Source organism: Drosophila ficusphila, unplaced genomic scaffold (assembly GCF_018152265.1).
Source record: "Drosophila ficusphila isolate 14025-0441.05 unplaced genomic scaffold, ASM1815226v1 contig_791, whole genome shotgun sequence".
Lineage (NCBI taxonomy): Eukaryota > Metazoa > Arthropoda > Insecta > Diptera > Drosophilidae > Drosophila > Drosophila ficusphila.
Window position 1 is genome coordinate 25,625,016 of NW_025064737.1, and position 24,073 is coordinate 25,649,088.

General features: G+C 38.9%; 1 protein-coding gene across 8 annotated transcripts in view; it reads right to left on the reverse strand.

Moving 5' to 3' along the window:
- The window catches only part of LOC108099274 (maternal protein pumilio), a 172,258-nt gene that overhangs the window by 81,717 nt on the left and 66,468 nt on the right, over positions 1-24,073 (reverse strand). For 3 of the 8 annotated variants that reach the window (XM_017202662.2, XM_017202659.2, XM_017202661.2), the window contains exon 1: positions 6,996-7,824. The exons of the other annotated variants lie outside the window; for them this stretch is intronic. In XM_017202662.2, the coding sequence (XP_017058151.1) occupies positions 6,996-7,139 (144 nt within the window). In that variant the 5' untranslated portion in view covers positions 7,140-7,824. Of the gene's footprint in view, positions 1-6,995; positions 7,825-24,073 lie in introns of those variants that run through there. 8 annotated transcript variants of the gene reach the window in all.

Genomic DNA, 24,073 nt, shown 5'->3' on the forward strand with positions numbered 1-24,073 from the left:
ACATATGATTTTGACCGAGAGACGGGTGGCATTCAAATAACATGGGCCAAAGAACTTTAAGCCGGCAGCAGCTGACTTCGGACGTGTTTATAAGCCGGCCAGCACACGCACACAGCCAAAAGTAAACTACTTTAAGACAGGTCGTTGACTTTCAGTGAGCCACAAAATCTGGCAGAGGGTTTATGAAAATAAAATGTTTTGGATTCGAGAAATATTGGACTAAAACAAATGGCAAACATGTTAGGAATTTAATAAATGCAAGCGGTAAACCGATAAGAAATATTTGAACACTGTTTTGATTTTAGATAAAAAACAAGAAATTTCTTATGATATTTATTTCGAAATTAAAGTTTGAAGTTTTTCCCCATTTAAATAGTTAAATATTAAGGGCTTTACCGCAATAAAACCCCGAAGGGTCGAACAAAAAATCAAAAAATGAAAGGAAATGAGGGGAACAGGAGCTGCAGCCTGGCTACGAAATTTTCCGCTCAAATGTGCGGAAAATTATCGATTTATACATGCAGCGCACAGAGACTGAAATGCAACAGCGGCTGGCAAATAGACCCACAGACAGAATTGGTTGGGGGAAATGGGTGGGAAATGATGCGCCCAGCATTTGATGAAAGAGGAAAACTCACACACACACACATACAGACAAACGTTCGAAGGAGCACATGTAACATGCTCGCACATTTGTAGAGGCGCGGCAGATGGATGACACTCTCTGCGGCAGCGGAAAGGGGAAAACTCTTTGGGGAAACTTTTCCTAGGGGCAGCGGAAAATTGGCGGAGGAGGAATCGGCGGCTACTTTTGCTTACTTTTCATTCAAACATTTTTTGCATGTCAGAAAGGAACTATTCGGTTTTTTTTTTCTCGTTGAAGCCACCCCATCCAACCATTGATATGTGTGCGGTTCAATAAACTGGCGCGTGAATTTTCTTCTTTACTCGCACACTTTTCTTGTTTTTTTGTTATTTTGCTCAACGTGTTTCAAAATAGAGAAATTGAAAACCGAGAAAAATAGCAGAAACAGAATTAATAGAGGAGTTCGTTGCCGGCGTTTTATGTGTCAAACATTCAATTGAAGAGGCAAAAAGTGGAAGGGAAATTGAAATTGTTGAAGGGAATGTTTTGCTTTTGCGAGTGGCAAAGGAATTTTTATTTAGTGTCGGGCGAAACGCCAGCGAAAGGTGTTAAGTGTTGTGATTGTTGAAATATGGAATAACGTAAGATATATTGAATTTTATGATACCTGTTATGATAAGTTAAGGCTATAATTTAATAAGTAAACTTAAATGGAAAACGAAATACATCAAGAAGTTAGATATTTTAAAAGGCCTGGTAATTGCTTTGAATTACTAACAACATTTCCTAGAATTAACAATTCTTCCCCTGAGATAAACCAATTACTTCGGTCATGGAGCCTTGAAGTTATCTATCTAAATTTTCCCTACATGTCTGTGTGTATCTCGCACTTCTTTAAAGCGAGCTGAAAACGCGCGTAAAAAGGAAGAAGAAACTTTTCATCTTTTCACTTTTTCATCCATTTTCCAGTTTGGGTGCGACCTTTTTTATGCCTCTGCTAATTTGCTGTCATTTTGCTTTCCATGCCTAGAGCTCTTTCCCCATCCTCGAAGAACTCATCCTTCGCTTCTATGCATTATATATCGATCAAAATTCAATTTGTGACGCTTTTTTGTCAACGTTTAAAGCGCAGCTGGAAAAAGTGGCAGCAAAATATGAGCGACGAAAAAAAAAATGGGAAATAAGTTTAATTGAAAAAGTTTGTCGCATCTTTTTAGCAGCGTTCTTTTTTGTCTGGTTTTCTGGTTTCCATTTTCCCCCCATTTTTTGGCTATGACTTACGTATGACCTCGAGCAGTTTTTAATTAACCCAATTTGCAGTCTGAGCTGGAGAAAAAACTTTTCACTCAAGATTGCTTCTCTTTTTTTTCTCTTTATCTCTCGGTGTTTCTCCCCAGTTTTCGTAGCTGTCACTTTGAATTCAAATTCATGTGCCAAAACCCGGTGGCTGGTGGAAAATTGAAGCTGAGCCACCGCTGACTTGCCAAAACACACACAACTTCTTCCACCTGAACTTCAGTTTCAGTTTTCGGTTCAGTTTCGACGTCACGAGATATCAATGGTGGAATGTCAGAAAGTAGCGAAGGTAGAACAGATACAGAAGTGGATTATACTCCGAGTGCACTTGGGGAAAAATATATAACTTTACTTTGAAGAATACAAAGTTTCTGAACATCCTTTTCCCTAAATGTTTCCCTTATTTCTGCTTTAAGCAACTCATCACTTTAAGTCATAAGATCAAGATGTTGTACGTAAAACTCTTTAAGGAAGGGGAAATGATGGTATAAATTTGTCGACGACAGACAACACATGTCGTTAATAACTTTATTGTTTGCTCCTCTTCTTCGCCACTCGCTTATCGAAATTGAAACACGTGACTGGACCTTGGTCGCAATTAAATAAAAAGAAGGACTCTTGGATACTTTTTGTCCTCTCTCCGAGATTTTCTTCTCGACTATTTTTCTGCAAACGTTGACAGAAAATTAATTAAAAAATTCCCCCCAGTTCGTTTCCGTGGGTGGACAAAAACTACATAATGACTTGCAATTGATTGCACCGTGCAGTTCAAATGACTTGATATTGCGATTGAGTTAAGTTCATTATCGAACTCTTTCGAAAGGTGCGCTGCACTTGGAAAATAAAAACTCCTTGGACACAGGTGGAAACAGGGAGCGAATGCAGTTGATAGTTGCATTAGGGGCACAAAGTCTCAAAAACTCGTAAAGATGACAATGTAGTTGGGGAAACTCGTGAACATGGCTGGACTTTAATGAAGTTATTGCTAAGAAGAATTGAGAAAAGCGATAGTAAATCTACTCTATTTTGTAGCTTTGTTACCCTTCTTTGCTTTACACATGTAATGTTCTTAATTATGCCCGTAATCAAACATTTATTTTCATCATTTTCTTTTGCATCCGTTCAAATTTCACCTTTTCAAACTTGCTCCAGTTTTCACCTGCACGCCAAATGAAAAAACCCACCAAACCAAATCTGAACTAAGCCACGTACCAAAAAAGGCAAAAAATAAAAACTTAAATAAACTGAATCAAATCCAAACTTATCCACAATCTTTTCTCCCTCGTCTTCGCGTTCTCCCCGCATTTTGCCATCCAGTTTTTCCGACTGCTCCATAGCTGCACATAAAGTCGTTAATGCCGCAGTTTTCCTTCGACACATCGCAAAAATATCTAGGGATAGTATGAGAGACGGGGAAAACCGGGGTCTCGGTCTCATCTTCCATCCACCTGAGCTTTCCCCCGCCATCGCTGAATGGGAATCCATGGCACCTAATTTGCTGCAATTTTCACCGCTGCCAACGGAAAATTCTGCCCCGCCCCTCGCCCGCTTTATTAAAAATGCATAAAATCTGCACAACACCGCAGCAACAAAAAGCAGAAACTGAAATAAATACAGTTTGCTTCTCGCTCTTTTTCCCTCATCCCATACATTTTTCTTCGGCTGTAATTTAAAACGCAGCCAACATGAAAATAAATATTAAAAATAAATTAGAGCTGCTCGTGAGTTTTTATTAACTTTTAATTTACGAAGGGTGTAAAATAATGAGAGGAAGTAGTGCAGTGCAGTGCAGGAGAACTGAACTGCAGCTGCAGCCGAGCACAAATGCTGGCTAAATAAGAAACGAAAAGTTGCAATATAAGCGAAAAGAAATATAACAACAAACCGAACCGTTCAACCATCCAACAACCAGGTGTTGCAAGGTAAGGGGTACCACCACACACAAACACACACACAAATAGGTGTGTGGAGCCATAGACACATGTGCATTGGCCCTCACACACGCCGGCACATAATTGAAATTATGTTTGGAAATTGCAATTTGCAAGGCAAGCGAAGAAAGATGAGCAAATGAGAAAAGTAAGAACGTAATTTTCAATATACATTTACTGATAGTAAAGGCAAGTCGCTCTGAATCGAAAGAATACACCACATCATCCCAGAATCTACATCTTTACATCTCTAAAACTCAGTAAATATTCATACACAACAATCATAAAAGGGTATTTTTAATCCACAATAAAAAGAAGGCTAAACATATGGTGCAGTCATAACCGAGAAGATTGCAGTTTCTGGATTATGGTGGAAGGCTGAGAACAAGCGCTGAGATTACTGAAACCACAGGGAAAACTGTGCAATGTGCAATCAGGAGCCATGATCGCATTTGATTTAGCTGAGCCGGGCTAATTTCATAGAAAGTTGCGTGATTTAATTGATGACGGACCGCCGAGCAAGAGCTGCGCTGCCTGAGCTTCTCACTTCCTACAACTCCCCCTATTATATAGTATATATATCTTTGCTTTAGCATAATCCAAATGCACTTGAGCAGAACCGAGGAGCATTACCGACGAATAAAGATAGAGGGAATCCGCAGCAGCGATTTCCAGTCAAAGGGGTAAAGTAAAGGGGGCGAGAAATGCTCAACAAAGTTGCACTCAGTTAAAAAGAAGAAAATAGGAAAATGGAAACCGAGTTAAAGGAGCGACAGGGATGGCAACTGATGTAATGACATTTAGAAAAGGCCAACAACAACAACAGCAGCAACAAGCAAAAGCAAAGTTTTTTCTTTGGAGAAAAGCCTCTTGCTGTACGCCTCGAGCACTTTTCAGTGTTTAACTTGTGTGAAGTTTTCAAGTTGCAGTCGGACAAGACAAGACAAGACGAATAGATGCGAGGGAGCGTCTTAGGCATAATCATGGCCACTTGTGGAGGTTAACCCACTGACTGCCAAAGGGGGTGTGTGGTGTTGCGGCTTGGATGCGGAATGGAGTGGAATGGATTGGTTCGGGGTTCGAGGTTCGAGGTGGCTTAAAACCCACGACAGCTGTTGCCCCAGGCAGCCTGTGGTTCTGCGGTTCTGTGGGCCTTTTAAGCAGGTCAACTGGAGACACGAGAGCAGCAGATTGCAGTTGTCGAGAAGTTTGGCTGGCTGGAAGTTAATCTATTTGAAAAGTTGCCCAGGCAGCTGGAAATTAAGGAACGCAAAAGAAAAAGCTACGGAGACTGATACTTCTCGCAACTTCGGATGTAAAGCTACGATTTTAGGCCAAAAACCACTTAAGTGTTAGTGTTGGTAAAACAGCTCAATGTAATTATAAGTCACTGATCACAGCTTTCTCCTTAGCACTTAGTGCAGCACCATTGGATGGATCCATAAAATCCATTTTCCATTTTCATTTGCATAACGAAATCACACCACTCCGTTTGGTTTGCTCGTGTTCTTTGGCTAAAATTTCCATCTAATTACCGTCAGAGTGTCACAGGCACTTGACAATGACATCTCTCATTTGAACCCCCTGCTTTCTTGCCCCAAATGAACGAACAATAAGCCCGAGTAACTGTCGAGGGCCCAGTAACAGTTGAATGTAACCACTACTGGGTCCCTTCTGCCCATAACTAAGTACTTGGTTATGCACTTTGATATGCGTCAGTCATTCAGTGCAGTTCGGTCGGTTTGTGAGATGCTAGAGAAATGGAAACCTGAGTGCGCAGCAACACACGTCGAATACGTAATCTGTGGCTGATTTTAAGGCAGGCTGAAATGGAAATGGGAGGCGCTGCTGAGGTTAGCACGTTTGCCCGCCCGCCCGGCAATGCCTAACAAATTATAAACATTTATTATTTAGCCTATTTTGGGGGCCAAAACCTCAAGCTCAACGTTTTCGAACGTTGTTTACAGCGAGTGTGCACTGTGATTATGCATCGATGATGATGTTTTGTGAGCCTCTCCTCCGTAGTATACTGTTTTAGCCCACTTTACAGGGATTTTCAAAGCGCATAAATCACTCAATTGGAAAATGCACTCTCTCTCTCTTCTATCTCGCCTCCACTCTATTTATGGTCTCCTCCCACTTTGCGTTCTGGCCTAAAGCATAATTCATATGCTATTTAAGCCTGGGCCATAAATTTACCGAGCAACGCACACAGGCACACACATTAATTAAAGCCAAGAGTGAGCTCTTTGCTTACCTTTCGGTCTCTGTGGTTATCTAATAAAAAAAAGAATGAAAATAGAACCCATAGTCAGACGCAAAAAAGATGCATACACACAGTGAGAAAATAACTAATGCCGGGTCTCATTAGTCTTGGCCCGAAGATTAAGCAAGTGTCTCTGCAACTGGACTGTGTAATCCCACTGGAAAAATAAGTATGCAAAAAGTTGCATGCCATTCAAAGGCGCAAATAAAGGGATTTGGCTCTATACTAAAATAATCAATCAATGTGCCAATCAATCACCCATCGGAAAACGAAATCGGCAATAGAAATCGAACGAGTAGCGAAACAACCAAATAACAAACACAGAAAACAATCGACGGAAACAATTACAAGACACTGAAATTTGGTGAATCCGGGGAGTGGATTTGGTTTTAGAGCTTCAAAATTGGGTGAATCACATTAAACACAAATTTTGGTATTGCTATTATTATTTATTTGGACTATACACCAATAATTATATTTCAAAAAATTATTCTTAAAGCTTTTCTGAAGATATCTCTGTTTATTATTCTGCGTGTCAGTTCGTAGCCCTTGCGAAATGTATTTTTTTTATCGCGTTATTTCATATTGAACTACTTTTCGTCAGTGAATCACTACAAAGCCACTCATTTTACTAACTTTAGTATTACAAGTTCCTTTGTTTCTGAAGTACTTTACATTTTGTATCGGAATTTTTACCCTCTGTGAACTACTTAGGGGGATTTATTCATTGTTCTTTACTTTCGAATAACGTAAAAATATACATTTTTTTGGTCGTAAGAAATTTTAAGTTATCTTTTTTGGAAATTGTTTCAGAAACAATTCCTTTTTATTTTATTTGACATGTGGTTTTAATTGTTTCGGAATTCAGTTATTCTTTTCGCTATCGACAGATGTTTTGGGGTTCTGCGGAACTTACAATATGCTCCTTAAGCTCTTTGGTGCGGATTGGTCCCAGCCACTGATGTAATCCAATGTAGCGTTTCTGCACCATTTTCAAGGCGGGAGCGCCCTGTGCATATGGTCCGCCCAGGAGGGCGCTGGCAGTTTCTAAAACCACCATCTTGCTAGCGCCCGGATCTGCGATAGTTGTTATAGTTGCTGATGATGTTCAGATTAGCAACACTTTCCGGCTGATTGTGCCGGAAAATCTGCGTGGAACTTCACTGTTTTTTATTGGGGGCAATCACTTGTGATTTAACTGTCGACGCAGTTGCACACCCTTTGTTTTTTATATTTTTAATTTTTTATTATTATTTCCTTTTGGGTTTCAATTAAATTTAAGCCGAATCTCTTTGCCAGACGTGACACTGCGGCCACAATAACGATGAGAGGACACCGGATGGGAGCTCTTCTCCTTCTGCGTGTTATAATCTGCACTTTTAATCCCCGGACCACGACGACAACGACGACAGTTTCAATTTACTTTTGCCATTTGGCAATCCTTGAAATCAATTAAACGACACGCACAATCCATCCAGCAATTTTTCCTTACGGGGGGTATATTTTTCTCAGAAACTCTTTGTTTATTTTATCTTTAATTATTTATTTATTTATTTTTTTGGGAGGCACAAATCTTGTACAATGTTGGATGCTGCGGTAAACACTAAATAGCTAGTAGCTTGAATTTATTCACGATAAATAAACCACGAAAACGGCGACTACGGCGTACAGCGAAACGGAAACGAGATGCGCGGAGACAACCGTTGTGTTCAAATTTCCATCGCGAACTGAGACTTCGAATGTATGTTCTCTTAGCTGATTTCCAACTTGGCCAAATCCATGGTAGAATAAGTATAAGGTGGTCTCGTCGGGTCTGTCAGTCCATTATTGGATACTACAACGAGTGTGAGGGAAAGGGTGTTTTCTCTTGAGTGCGAAAGTAACAGCAATAGAGTATGTGGTTTAACCCTTATGCGGTGCATGGGGCTCAAAACAACACGAGTGGGGCCGAAGCCAGGCCGGAGTTGGAGCCGAAGCCGAGGAAAAACGAACCGAGCCGAAGTGGTGCGCCGAAGAATGTACTTTCGTAGAAGAGAATCGCGTAGAAGAGTATTTCGTTTTGTAGAATCGAGCGAAAAACACTTGTTGTTGACGTTTTTCCGCCGCGGCACACCCCAAAAATAAAAGAGAGGGCACGAAAACAGAGAGAGCGACCGCGTGAGAGAGCGAACTGTTGCTTTATTCCGATGGAGACTTGGTCTTATAATGGCTGAGAGAACGGCATTGCCAGCTGGCTGAAGGAAAAGCGCAGTTATCTTTTGTAGAAAATCGCACACGAAGGTTAAAGGGCGAGGGGCAGTGGGTGATGGTTGGTTTAGTTGGTTTGTGGGAGGTGTGAGCTGCATAGATAAATGTATGCACTGTTTTTGTTCGTCACTTCCGCTGAAGAAAAGCGGAAAACTCGGAGACTTACAATACGTTAACAGGTTGTCCAAAGGGGCAAAACAATTCAGTGAATTTATAGAGCTTTCTTGGGCTAACAAGCTAATATTCGAATAGAAGGAAAATAGTTGATGGAATATTTAAATCTAATCTTCTTGTATGTCTTGATTTTGGTAAAATAGTATAGGATTATTTAAAATATAAGTATCAGCATATAAACAACTCTCAATCGAAACTTTCAAAAGAAATTTAAATTAGCTTCTTATATAATAAACAGGAATAAATATACCCCTCAGATATACAACACAAATATAGCTACCATCCCGTTAACTTAATTTCACCAAACAAAAAAAATGCGAAACATAAAAATGGAAAGGGTAGAAAGGTTCTAACCAAAATGAGCTTCATTAATTATACACAACTGGATGACAAGTTTCAAACGCCTTGTAAGCATTTTAATGATCATAAACCAGGCAACGAAAAAAGTTTCGTTGACTGCGTCGAGTCGGGAGTATTATATATTAAGCAAACCCATGCGGAGTTTGTTGACTTCTTCAACAAAGTGTGACTAAACAAATTAAGCCGAGAACCGAGAAATGTTAAGGGAAAGCCTAAAGTGGGGGGAAAATACGAAACAGATCAGCAACAAAAAAAATAAAGCCAAAACCCGGAGCGCACTAAATCACAAATTAAGTAAGGTTTGTACCTCGCAACATCAAAGCTGAAGCTTTTTGAGTGTGAAAAAAAAACGCAACAAAAACACGTAATACTTGGTAACAAGCAAAGCCGATTTCACGCACGAGAAGAACGAGGGAGTGAGGGAAATGGGAGTGGGATGGGAACAGGAGGAGCCGAGGCCTCTTCCATTTATGAAAACTGGAAAATTGTTGGCAATAAATGGAATATCCATCACCATCGTCATTATCCTCTTGACCATTATCAACTGCGTTCACCCAAATGGGCACAAGACAACATTCTTCCTTTTCCTGCCAAGCAGCCACAAGAACCTAACGGTTCATGCAAACCGAAGTGCACTGAAGTAAAAAGTTTATAACTAATTTTCACTTTAAAAATGGTTTTAAACTTTTGAAAATTATAATATTTGAATATATAATACATGTGAATTGATTAACAAACGCATTATTACTTGTTATATATAAGGTGAGTATTAAGTATTTTATAAATATTCTACATATATTTTTATTCAGCTTATCAATGATTCATTTTGATTTTTAACTAACTTTTTTTTCAAGTGGTAGAACTGCATTTAGCACAAATCCAAACCGACAGAAGCAACTACTTGTTGCCGTAAACATGTTGCTGCAACATGGCATCGGTAATTAAGCGGTAGTTTCTTGTTGCGCTGCTCTCACGTGATTGTGTTTGTTTGGTTATATTATTTTTCCACGTTTATTTTTTTCTAGCTCACAAGTTCATTGCACGGATCACATGAGAAATTAGCACAGAGAAAGAAGAAGAAGCTGAGCTCCCAAGAAAATTATGCAAACCGCGTCCGACAGAGAGAGAAAATGGTGATCTCCCGCTCTCGCAAAACCCCGACAATGACATTCAGAAAAGCTGCCAGTCGAGCTCCATCTCTCTCTGTTTTTCTTCTCCCCTCTCTCTCTCTGTCCCATGGAGCTCTTTTGTATTCCAGTCAAACCACTTTGATTGGGAGTTCGTTAACCGCACGAATTACGTTCGGATGGCAACAAAAACCATATGAGATCATTATGATCAAGCATCATCGTCATTAGCGTGATCGGGTTCTTGGCCTAAAAATATTTTCAAGCTTCCACGACCTGCCTAACTGCATTTTGGCCAGCTCGGTCCTCCTTGGCCCTGTCTTTCCCACTCCCCTCATATTTCGTACTTTGTAATGAGCTGACGGAGAGTGAGACATAAAACCCTGCTTAGTTGCTTGAGCTATTCGGTCTTATGCTTAAGCAATTAGCAAGCTAGACTAAAATTGCATGTTCTCGGGACAGTGAATAATTAAAATTACTAATGCATTAGGTAACTACCAGATGTGATTTTCCTGTTCCTCGTTAATAGATTGGGTATCATGATTATTATTATGAAGCTAACTGTAAGTAACGATATTTCTTTTTAAAAAGTCATGTTTCGATTTATATTTTCATCTTACAATATTTCATTTTATTTCCCCTCATAAATTTTGCAGTTAACTCTAGCTCTGGTGACAACGGTTTTGTTTTGTAAAATAAATTCGTTTAGCCTGTCAAGGGCCTATCGATAACGATAAGTCAACGCCTGCACGCGTGAGGGTTCCGCACTGCATTTCTCAACCACAATACATTTCATTTGCAATTCACACTAAAGTGAAGTGCCCGACCAGATACGACAAAAAGGGGCGTACTATCAAACGGGGGCGTGGCAACGTGTGGTGTTGCACTGAAGTTTCAAGTGTGTCAGTCGGTGGGGTCGAGTGGTTGCCTCTGGCTGGTAGGGTTGTCAGGTAATTGGATAACGTCCTCAAACAAATACAAAACATTCCACAATTTATTTTACAGAAACTATCAGAATGTTTGGTTATGAAAAAAACGTAGTTAGTGCGGATTACACCATTTTTGGTGGTGTACCAATACGAGTGTATACAAAATTCCATCTTCAACCATGTTTTAACTATCATTTCCAATTTTTATTTCGCTATTCATCAGCTGGCAGCCAGCATTCATTTGTCTTTCGCTGGTCCATTCGCCCTGCTGGCATTCATTGAATGGCATATCTAAATTGAATTTATAATAGTTGACAAGACAAGACCCGCCGCCATTGAACCCACCCACCTCGGTCGTTTGGTCAACCAATTCAGAGCAATTCTCATTCATTTACTTCAATCACTTCTCACATTTTTTGCTGCCGAGCGAGAGAGGTGCACAGCCAGACAGAAAGAGAGAAAAAATGTGGCGAAAATTAATTAAAAATCAATTTGATTTTGATTGTTGACTGGGGTGTCCTATCTCCGGCCCTCTTTTAACCCATCTATTTGTTCCCAGTCCTCCTCCCCGTCGAATGTTTAATTGACATTTGGTACAATGTTTGACATTTTTGCTCAACGAATTGAATACCATTTGTATTTACGTTTTCGCCTTTTCCCCTTTTTTTTTTTTTTTTTTATGATTTTTCAATTATGTTCTTTTTTTGTTGTTTTCTTTTAGGCCAGGGGGTGAAAACAAATCAAATTAAAATAAAAGAACACTTTTAATTGAATTATTACGAAAGAAACATCAATCCTTCTTATTTATCTATAACTAGAGGGCCTGTGTCCGCTTCGCTGGCCAACACAATTTAACAACATAAAAGTCAATGTTGCAACATTTTTCAAATATATGGGGAAGTATAGAAAGATGGTTATTTAACACTTTTCCAGTTTGACTTCTCCACTTGCGCAGCACAATCCAGCCGTTTCTCTTTTAAACTTTAACGCACTGCAATATCGGTATATAGTCCAATATCTAAATTTTCATTATCACTGTAGTTCGCAGTGGGGTCATATTGGAATGCCAAGCGATTGAATGATGCCAATGATCTCCATGTGCTCATTTGTCTTTCTTCGCTTAAGTTTTGTGAATATACTTGTTGCTGGCTTGGATGTCTGCGGCCAATGTTTGCACGTCGTCCTCTAAGCATTTTGGACTATGGACAAAGTAGTGAATTTATCCTCAAATGCACGATCCACATAATTTTCACAGTTCAACTTAAATTGAATAAAAATTCTTTTTTTTTTTTTTAACAATTTCACAGTGAACACAAAAATTGAGTTAAAATGCTAAGGGAGCGTGTTTGTCAGTGTGATGAGGTAGCAACTCACTTTATATGCGACAATATTGCAATTTTCTTACGGATCCCTAATTTTTTTCAAAATAAATTATAGCCTATTTAACTCCACGATAATATAGCTTTCTATCGGTGAAAGAATTTTTTAAATCGGACCAGTAGTTCAGGACCCTATTCCCTGCAAACAAACAAACAAACAAACAAACAAACAAACAAATTTTACCTCTTTATAATATTAGTATAGATTAAATTCCATTCAATAGCAAATACATTTAAAAAGAAAAACACGTGAAATGTATCGTGCGCAAGAAAATTAAATTATTTGAATTAAATTGATATTAAGGTACGCATATATTTACGGCGCATTTTTTAGTCATGCATCTAACAGACAATTCAATGACATCAAATGCAATTTTGATTGCGCCACGTATGTACGTGTGATGCACAAAAAACAGGCAACACAAAACCTTTACGTTTTCATGGATATTTTGGACAGAACTGGAAGCCAGCCAATGTCGAGTTTCAGACAACGCAAATAAAATATATGTCAAAGCAAAGTGTAATCAGTATAAACAAATGTTATAAAATCGTCGGAGATGAAGTCGAATCCTTAAGCACCCTAAATGAGATTATCGTTTTATAAAACCTTATTGAAATAAACGTTATGTTCAGCCTTTTTTTTTATTAATTCAGAACTCAGTCATTTATCTTTAACAATTAAACGGCAATGCAACACAAAATCACAGTCGCTTTTTATTAAGAGTATGCAATAAAAACAACAAGACAAACGAAATGTGTGACAATGAAAAACCTTTTCGCTTCCATTAAATTTTAAATTGGCACAGACACAAAAAATAACAGCCAAAAATAAGTAAACAAAAACAACTCGAAAAGGTGTCAACAGAAGTATTTAAATAAAGTGTATTTAAATCGCAACAAAGTGATATGAATACCAAAAAGCTGAGAATGAGAAGTGATAAACAAAGGCTACGCTTAAGTAAACAGGAAAATAAAAGGTAATAATGTCGCACCTTGAAAATGCATTCAGCTCGAGGTTTCTCTTATAGCCCGTTTAAGGGACTGAAATTTTGGGGCTCCTTGAGTAAATTTAATCCAGTAATTTGTGTATCTGAATGCAGTACCAGTCACGCCCTGACTGCAATTCATTTATAAACGACTAGATTTAATTCATCACTTTCTCTTTGTAAATGACACGATGCTTCGTTTGCTGATAAATAAGTAATACGTCGAAAAGCTATTGTTCCGCCCATATGTTAAAAAAATTTAATTTGTGTGATATTTAAAATGGCAATGCAACGTAGGCAACACCCCTTAAAGTCACTGCATACATGAAAAAATCGTTACAACTTACATTTATTTATCTTTTTAACACCTTAGCTCACATCTTTTTTCTTAATAAAGAATAAACGTACCTGTAAAGACAAAAAAGAAATACAAAACCATTAATCAGTTATAAAAATTTGGATTAAGGCAATGTTTAAAGAATATCAGTAAAATTATAATACTTCACTTTCTTTTTCCATATGTTCTCCCGTTACAAGATGTCCCTACTCTCAAGTTGATTAAAAATTTGAACGCACCTACAAAAAAATTATTTTTTTTGCTGTGTGCACTTATGCCTCATTTAACCAAATTAAAAGTAAACACGAAACGAGTGCAGACAACAAAAAAAAAGGAAAATTAAAAGAAAATTCTCTGAGCTTGTGTGTGTGCAGATTTAATCAGCGGCAAAGTTACCCAACCGCAAAAAGTATGCAAAGCTAAATTATGAAAAGCCGGGGAGAAAAAAAGGTAAACAAAGCGAGCAAAGTGAAAGTGACACGCCAATGACGGGAAAAATGAGCCTCATCAACAAATATTTAAGAAGCATACTTAGTGGTAGAAAATTCCAGCCAAACCCCCTGAGATGAGCCAACTCATTTGGAATTTTCTCGGGTAGTTCTCCTCTCATTTTGCTCCAGATATCCATGGGAAATGCTAGAGGAAATGCTGACAAATTTGCACCAGCATTTCATTCTCTGTTTCTGCCGTTTTGTCTTTGCTGATGTCATTGGAGTCGCCTCAAATAGACCGCAACCGAGCAGTTGACACATCCCATCCCCCCAAAGCCCATTAAACATAGGCTGAGGACCGGAGAAGACGTTCAGATTCAGTCCTGTCTTCCCACTTTAGTGCTGAGTGAGCCAAAGTGAATCCTGGCTAGAAACTTGTCACTACTTTTGTAGGGTTTTCTCTTTTTTTGTTTTTGAATACTCTTTGCATTCACATTACCAATTTTATATAATAAATTTTCCATTTATTTACTTAATATTTATTATTTAGACTTTCAACACTTTTGCCACGATTCTTAAAGCAAAATATCTATAAGTATGAGTACCCAATAAAACAAATTATCATCTTAAGAAGTTAATTCCTAGTAAAGCAAGCGACAACTTCAAAGAGCAACCTTTTTCTCATTGGCTTACTATTCCTGTCCAAACACTGACATTTCCGAGGGACAGGACCCTAAGTCCTTGTTTTCCTTCGACTTTAATAACTTTAAGCAGCTACGGTCAATTTAATTTTCATGGCAGGCGGGCAGCAGAGCGGCGGCCATCGGGGTTCGGCAAAAGGACCCAAAAGATGGAGAGAGCCTGGCCGACATGTATATCCTTGCATCCTTGCACAAGGCAGGCGACAATTTGAACGAACATATGGAGAGGAAATGCTCACAGGAAAAAAAACGTAGAAGAAGGAAAAACCAAGCGGCAAGAAGACCAAAAAGAAGATGAAAAAGTTGAAAGGAAAACTTGATTATAAAGCGATGACTTCACACTTTGCCGGACTGTGGACAAAATAGGGGGAGGGGCCGGGTGGTTTTAGGACATATAATTTTCCTTTGGCCTGGACAAGGACATTGTGCAAACAGAGGCGTGTACCGAAAAGTGGGGATGGGGATGGGGATGGGGGACATCCTACTGTAATTTAATACTTTTCTAATATGTAGTTGTCTCTCTGTGCGTCCCCCCGCTTCCCCATTTTCCACTTTTTACCCTATTTCCCGGCAAAGAATTTTAATAGAATTGGTAAGCTGAGATGGCCATACTCGTACGTTGGGTCCTCTCCTTCTGCGTGCGTGATTAGATGGCCAAAAAGTAGGCAATGAAATTTGGAAAATATGCTAGTTTTGCTATTCCTGCCTATACCTATAATCCTACCCTTTCCCTCTACTCTGTGGGTCATTTTCAAACGGTTAGTTTGACTTAGAGAAGACCGAGTGGAGTGGCTTAGAAAAAGCCGCCGGAACAGCAGAAAATAAAGTCAACAAGTCGTCGAAAGCGACTGACTTTTTTACGATGTCAAAGGATTGGCGACGGGTTGTTGTAAAAGGATAAGTGATTGAATTGCTTAGGATGGTTATTTGAAAGACCTGAAAAACATGTTTTGTGGCCTGGTATATAAATAATAGTGTGTACATTTGTGCTGTTTGAAGTTGGTTTAGTTATGATCATAATAAATAAAAGGTTAGATCTTCCTCGAACTATATTTATATTTGAATTTTATACTTTATATTGATGACTACAGCAATATATAGAGTGTATTGCCAATTATTATTGAGACAGTTTTGTCTAGTATTTTCATAACGAAATTGTATTATATTGCGTGTAATTTAAGCCTAACTAAGTAAAAATTTCAAAAGGTTATTAACTTTTTGTTGCCATAATTGTTACTCCACTTTTAAAGTTAAACAATCGTGTATTGCAATCCATGAAATCACTCCAAAAAAATAAAGAGTCTTTGTGCTTTTTTTAGCTTTACCAATACGTTTTCTTACAGTCTAGTTAATGCCATGTCTCAAACAACGTGTCGCTTTCCGCAACAAAAACCACTATCCTCGATATACAATAGCGACAATTTGCCAAAATAAGAGGCACTAGCCCAGAGAAGAAAAATGTCGAAGCCAAAAATAAAGTCATGTTTAATGGCGCACAAAACACACCGTAAAAGGCGAGAAGAGACTACTGAAGAAGCGCAAAAAGAGTGTTGAGCAAAAAAAAAAAAAAAGTGAATGCAAAGTTATTTGATTAAGTCACTTAAGGCGAGGCAAGAAAAAAAAAATTGGGAAAAACGGGATACCATCCTTTAGAAAAGCATGTTTCAAGTAGGACAAAGCACTGTGAAAAATCTTGTACTCGAAGAACTATTTTTATCTTAATGGAAATTTAAAATTAATGAACAAGTACTAAGTTCCCTAAGAATTTTTCCATCAATTGGTATTTCTATGCTGCTATTGAATTTATTTTTAATTTTTTATTTTCACCATAGTTTTCATCTTCTAATTTAGCTCAGTGCATAAGTAATACCACTCAGACGGAGACGAGTGCGCAGAGGTTGAGGGCAGTCGTGGGATCTCCACTCTGCATGTAATATTGACATATTGAACAAACGTGCGGCTAGCCCAAAAGTAAAATTGGCGCAGAGAAAAGAAAAACCCATGGAAACCATAGAAAACGCAAGTGCAACAAAGACATCGCAGACGAGGGTAAGTGGGGACTGGCTTTGCCCCCTTTCGCTTGGCGGAACAGACAAGCGGGACTTAAAGGACTAAATTCATATTAAAAGTACGCGTTCGACAGACAGCCAACTACGACTACTCCTAGAGAAAAAGTGGAAGCCTTGTGGTGCGTGATTCACATAAGTAAATATATAAATTGGAATTCCTCATGTTCATACATTTACTCTTTTTAGGAACTCTTGTTCAAAGATACTTTAAATAATTATTATTTTCCTAAATATATTTTTGATTAATTTTAAATAGATTAGAGAATTTTGTTTTCTAAAACACTTCCATTTTGTTTTCCAGTTCTATCAAGCCAGCATCTCATCTTATCTTAGAGCGCAAACCGCGCATAGTTGGTGGCGAAAAAAAATGGGGAATAATTCTAAAATATATTGCCAGGGACTCAGCATAGACGCACGTACTCTCCCTTCCACTACTTCTGCGTCCTTCGTCCTTCGATGGCTTCGTCCTGCACCGGAAGCTGTGGGTAAGAAGAAGCAGAGCGAGCAGAAGTAACCAGCATCGAGACACATTTTCTAATAATGTTCCAGCGTCACGTATTAATGCGTTTGTTTGTATCTTCATTTTACCCGCTGGCATTTTAATGTATTTATTTTTTTTTCTCTCGCCCACGATTCCCAACCCGAAAGGGGAAAAGCCGTGGGGTGAAGTTTTCTCTGGTGGTTTTTTTCGGGCATATTTAAGCATGCGACACACTCGTCTGGATAATAATGAAGTACGTTTACGTGTAAACTCTATCTAATATGTATGCTAAAAGCTTCAGCAGCCAAACCCAGCGAAAAAATCAGATAGTTGGAGAAAAGAAGGAAAAGAGAATCGGAGATACGCGTTGAATTTTTCTATTACGGATGGGTTAAGACGAGGTGACAAAGGGGTAAACACCAGGAGTGGAAATTAATTAGAGCTCGTAGATGGAAACGAGTGCCACTTGCTGCTTTATCTCCGGTATTTGTGGCATTTGGATTATTGGAAATAGGTGGTAAAATAACTGGCGAGGAATAGCAGATAGGCGAATGAATAATGAGTGAGAGTTAGTGGTAAATGGATGTGAATAATGAATTAGGGCAAAGGAACATCCATGTTTGAGTGTGGGCAATTATTTATTAATTCAAATCTGTTTGGACTTTTAGTAAATTTATATTCAGGATAATTAAATGAAATTAATCCGAAGTAAAAGCTTATTTGTTGAACTCTTACTGGGAATAGATGAAATTCGTCAATTTAAATATTTATCTAAAGAGAAAACATGATTTAAGTTGCTCTTTTGATCGGCTTTTTGGTGTGCAGACTCTCTCGTTCGTATGGAAAGTCTAGTCTCTTGCCTTATATACACATTAATTCACTTTTGCATGAAAGCCACTTTACACTATTACCCACACAACAACTTGGGGGGTGGCAGAAGGTGTAAGGATGTGCCGTGGTTATTGCAAAACTGCGCAACGTGGAAAAATTCATCAAGCGCAAAATAACATTGCATACTTTATGGCGCATTATGAAAACACACGCGCTAGACTTGAGTGCGCTGGCGGGAGGTTTTAGGGAGGTTTTGGGGAGGTTTCGAGGCGAAATTTGCGCTACATTTACACAAAAACGTTTTAGAAAACCCTATCCCTCATGCTGGCTCTACACGTGCCACCCTTTAACACACACTTAAAACTACAGTAAGCAATCAAATGAATGAACCATAAAATTATAAACTTTTTGGAAACTTGTAAGTGGTTTATGGCTTATTGTATATGATAGAAAAGGATGCAAATTAGTTTTTGAAATTTTGTTATGAAAATTGTTTTTAAATAATTCAAGTTATCTGAAACAACGCGCGTAGTTTTTAATTAGTTCCACCTATGGAAATTTTACTGTTTTGAAACCATGAAAACGCAAGCTAGCAGTTAACCCCGAATAGCTCCACGCCCTCTTAACCCTCGACTGCCCCGACGAGTTATGCAGATAGCACTGATGATGATGATGATGATGACGAGAGCCAGACACAGAAAATTTGAGAGGGTAAATGTGAGGGGGAGTGTAAACAGAGCAACAATCATGGCGACGAGAAAGGTGATAATGATGAAAGCCCTGATAATGATGATGATGATGTTGGTGGCGTCTCTCTAGCTGACGTCAGCCTGTACCATCACCATCCCCCCAGAACCCCATTGCTCCAACGTTCGTGGGATATTTTCACCATATGGCAGAGTAATGATAATAAACTCCTAAAAACACAGAGACACGAACATCGCCCGGGGAAAATGGGAAGGGGGAAAAGCAACAGGAGACGGGAAAAGTGTCGTCATCGCCTTCAAGGATGTCACTCGCTTCTTATCTGAGCGAAAAGCGAAGCCACGCACCAACTTGCAACTTGGCAACTCTGCAACTCGGACTAACGCCCCAGATAGTGCCAGTTATTTTCATTCAATTTAAGGAATCCCCTGCAGAACCACAGAAAAATGAGCATTTTGTTTGATTTCCATCCGTCAGATGGCTTGATAAAATTTAAACCAGAAAATACTGAGGAATCCCACAAAATAAATTTTCTAAACTAAGTTATACGATGTGGGTTTCATAAATTCTGATATACCATTTTCCTTTAGCTTTAGTTCTATAAACTTTTTTTTGCAAAGGCAATGCTTTCAGCTGAAAGAGCTGATAAGGTTTTCATTTCCTGGCCACAAAGTGCATTAATATTTTTACTTAACTACTAACTAACAACTGACAAATGCAATTAAAATTGTGCAGAAACAACTCAGTCCACTCAATGCCAATAACAAGTTGGGAATAAAGAGCATACAGACAGCAAAAATCCTGCAAAGTTCTGCAGTTGGAAATTGAATTGTATTTGAATTGATCTCAAACAACGAAGAGAATAAAAAGTACTTTAATATAAAAGTTTTGATCTTTCCCATGTTAAATACCATATAATATTATGATATACTTTTTTAAATGTTGATGACACTTTTCCTCTGTGCAGAGCAGACACAGGGAATCATCATCTGAAGGACACGGACATGGCCATGAGCGCTTGGCTAACGTTGTTCCATCAACTCATCGCCAGCATCCTTCGGATGCTCCTTGGTCCTGTTACTGTGCTCCTGCTGGTTTTTCTGGTGCTCTCGCCATTCCTATTACGGTTGCTCAGGCCCCGCAGGCGTTATATGTAATTGCATTTTTTAGTTTTAATGGAGCGTACACAACGAGAGCAATGGGAACCGGCTAAAAGGGGAACTGAACTGAACTCAACTCAACTGAACTAAAATGAGAAATGAGAAGCGGCAAACGTTTCCCTTTGGCTGGGAGCTCTCTCTCGCTGCGAATGTAATTAATTTGTAACGTTTGATGACAAGCTTAATGGCCAGCAGTCCAGCTGGGCGGTATGATCCGTGGGTGGGGTTGGTTTGGGGTTGAAGGTTGGAGGTTGGGTGGGGTTTGTGGGTGGAAAAATGCGGCAAATCGGTGGTGAAGGCCGCCCGGTGCGTGTGACTGACTGGATTGCATTGGGGCGGGGCATCGCAGGGTCCACCCTTAATAGTTTTATAATTGATTCTGATATGATTTGGCAAAACGAAAAACAAAATCCGAAAACACGGCAAAGCGAAATTGCAAAGCATTAAATTCGATTTACAGTTCATTTACAGGGGGAACCCAGAAAATTTAATTTAAAATTCGATGTGACGAGGGTTGCATTTTATCGAAGTCCACAATTAGGGGAAGTTTTTATTCCCTCAACATTATTTCTGCACGCAAATAAGCTTTAATTAATCTAGAAACAAATCCAAATGGGACCCCCTATTATTTTGCCTCGCATTAGCCCTATTTTTTTTTTTTTTTTTGTGGCTCATTTCTATAGTTGGCTGATTGCTTTAATTTGGTACCAAATTGCAGCCACATTCCCTCATGTTACCCTAATAGACAGCGACATGATTAAAGCCAAGACAAACACTCGCAATGGGGCGCAGACACGTGCAAAATGAGTTAACAATTTGCATGCAAATCTGCGCCGACAAGTCGCCTAATGTTAACCCATTAAGGCCGTGAAAAGCTGTCGTCGCTACCCTGAAATCAAATTGTCGCCGTCGTCGCCTCGTCATTGCAGATTTTCCAGTTCGTTTCGCGCCAACGTGGGGGAAAAAGTCACATTAGATGACTTCCCAGCGATATCATAATGCGCGAAACACTGCGCATTTTCTCTGCCTCCTAATGATGTTTGAAATCAGGCAGATGAGGCGGGCTTGAGGTTTTAAAGATCACTCAGATACGAAAAATAGTAGTGTTATATATTAAAACGATCAAAAGTTACTTGGACTATAAATTATCAAACGGAGAAATAAATATTTGCATTTCGTATTATCATTATTATGTTTATTTGCTTTAGATTGGTTTTGAAAGTATCTTTATATTAACTGTCTTGATTTACTCATTAACACTTTATAATTTTTTAATTTGCGACTTTCAAGATATTATATAGAATGTTTCTTTAAAATATTTATAATTACTGTGTGCATCAATCAAAGTGGCGGCGTGAAAAAGCTTCAGACATTAATTGGAATCGCCCCGAGGCGGCGAGGCAAACAAACCAGAGTTGTCAACTCCATCTCTATATACCCATCCATCTAACCCCGCCCCTTAATCCAACCGGCGGCCCGCCCTTTTTCACACATCAGTGCTATCATCGGGTCTTCTTCTTCATCTACAGCTTCGGCTTGTTCTGCTTCTTCTCCATGTCGGCAAAGTTTTTTGATATCATGAGTGTGGTTAGGTGCGCTGCTGTGGCAAAAAAAAAAAGAAAAAAAAAATAGGGAGGAGGCGGGGGCACTGAGGTCGGAGTGAGTCCACAAAAGTGTCACAGCATAAAAGCACAATCTATCCCCTACCAAACCCCTTTTGATGCCATCGTGGTTCTTTCGCTGTGTCCACTCTGAAAAGTGTGAGAACAATGTGGACACGGTGGAAAAGGAACACCCAAACACCCAAACAGTCACAACAAAAAAGTAACACACACTCCGGCATGAGTATTCAACCATCGCCGTGTCATTCACACCGAGACAAACTTTTATCGCTCCGTCGACTACATTAGTTTATTTTTTATGCCCTTTAATCGGAACAAAAAATCTTTATATTCACCTTGTTTGAAAAAGAATGAAAAAGAAAAAAATAAGTAGTCCCTTACTTATATTTTAAGGATTTAATGATTTCTTTTATAATTTAAATATGTGCTAACCAAAAAAAGAGTATTAGAAATATCTTCTATTATTATACCTTTCCCACCAGCTTCTGGTATTTCTTTTTTCTGCAAGCGAGATAGAGGACAACTTTTTCGAGCCGAGTTTTTAGCAAACTCATTTATGTACTTTTCGTTCCATGTTTACTTAAAGTTCAACTCGAGTGTTGTTTTTACAAATTGTTATCCACTGTGTGTCGGTTTCAGTGTGTCAATGCCTGCGTGGTTGTGCGGGTGTGTGAGTATTTTAGTGGGCGGCAGACGAAAATAGAAGCCGACAGTTTGGGAGTCACTGTGGCGCTTTTAGTTCAGGAGTCAGTCCAAATTCAGTGTCGGTTTTCGGCTTTGGTGTTGACCTTAGTTTTCTTTTTGCGTTTCTCCTTTTTCCGGTTACATTGCTGTGGATGTTGGTCCATGATAGTTTCAGTTTAGATTAGTAAACATTTCTAATTAATGTTGAAAAGGCGTGCAATTTGCTCAACTTGTGGGGGAGCTCCAAAAAATGTAAGGAATTGGATTTGTTGCCTGGAGAGAATTCACATGGAGCATGGGTATTAGAAATCCCACTTAAAGAAGAACTAGAATGAAGTTAATTTTCCTCGCCATACGTTTATAATTAATTGGATCTGATCACAACGTTATCTATATGAAAATATCTTTCTCCATTAAACTTCTTTAACCAACAATGATTTGATTTAATCACACAATCATATCATCGTCGATTTATGACTTTTATTCTAGCATTTTCACAAAACTATAACCTATGATACCGCTGACGTAATCCAGTCAAGAAACTCATCAAATAAATATTAATGCCAAACTTGTTCCCATAATGAAAACAAAACATTTTGTTGGTGTTAACAGTTTAGCACAGACAGTGCAGAAAGCAAGTGGACCCCTAAGGAGGACCCTCATCAATGTTATTTATAGATTTAGTTATGCGCTGTTCTTTTCCACTATCGATTCTCGTAGATCGAGCAGTTGATTAATTTAATTAATCAAATACACATTAGTGGCACGAACCATCCCGGATCGAATCAAATCAACTCTCGGACAATCATTAAGAAAAACAGAAGGAATAATGAGAGGAAGCCGATTCGATTCGTTCAATGAACTTGCACCCTAAAAAAAACAAATCAGATAAAATCAAATTAGTATGGTAATTATCGTGGAAGTAAGTTGACTACTTGTTGCACATTCTCGACGCTTTTTAGACCGTGGAAAGTTGGCTTAGAAAGTTGCCAATAAAAGACATTGGCCATTGACCTAAAAACAGGCGAGGAAAACCAAAGAAAATCCGTGCTGGGAGAGGAAAAACCAGATCTTCTTACTTCTTTTTACTGACATTTACAGCTTGGACAAAAATTGCAGCAGCAGCAGCAGCAGCATCAGCAAAAGAACGAGGCAGTGGAAAAAGCTGCAGACAGACACATGAAGATAATGTCTTTGCATGTTTTCTGCCATTGCAAATCTCGGCGGAGCCGAAAAAAGGAAAAATAAGTGAGCCCCAACCAGGAAGCCACAGCCAGAAGGCCCAGATGTTCAGCCAGACAAAAGTGGAGAAAGGGGGGAAGCGGGGGGCTTGGAGTTCCCAACCAGTTGAAAGCCGAGACCAAAAGGAAAGGGGGCTATAACGTTCACGGCGGTATCTTCTGGCCATTCAAGTGTGTGTTGGCATCGTTGTTCTAGGCCAGTTTACACAGCTCGAGTTTTGAGATATTGATGCTGCACGAAGAAAAAACTGCAAACAGAAAGGCTCACGATGCAGCTAACGAACTGAAGATACTTCAAGTTGATAGTCAAATAAAGAATAATACTAAAAAAAAATGTAACTTTATTGTTTCACCAAGGAACTGTTAATAGTTAGTTGGTTCGCTAACCGAGCTCTTTTATGATTTAACAAGTCTTTGTTCATCTTAAGCATAAAGAAATTACCCTTCCAAAACCAATTACGCTTAATGGTTGAAACTCCCGGCACTTTATTCTTGTTAGTGTATCATCAAAGTAATCCCAGCGATCGCTT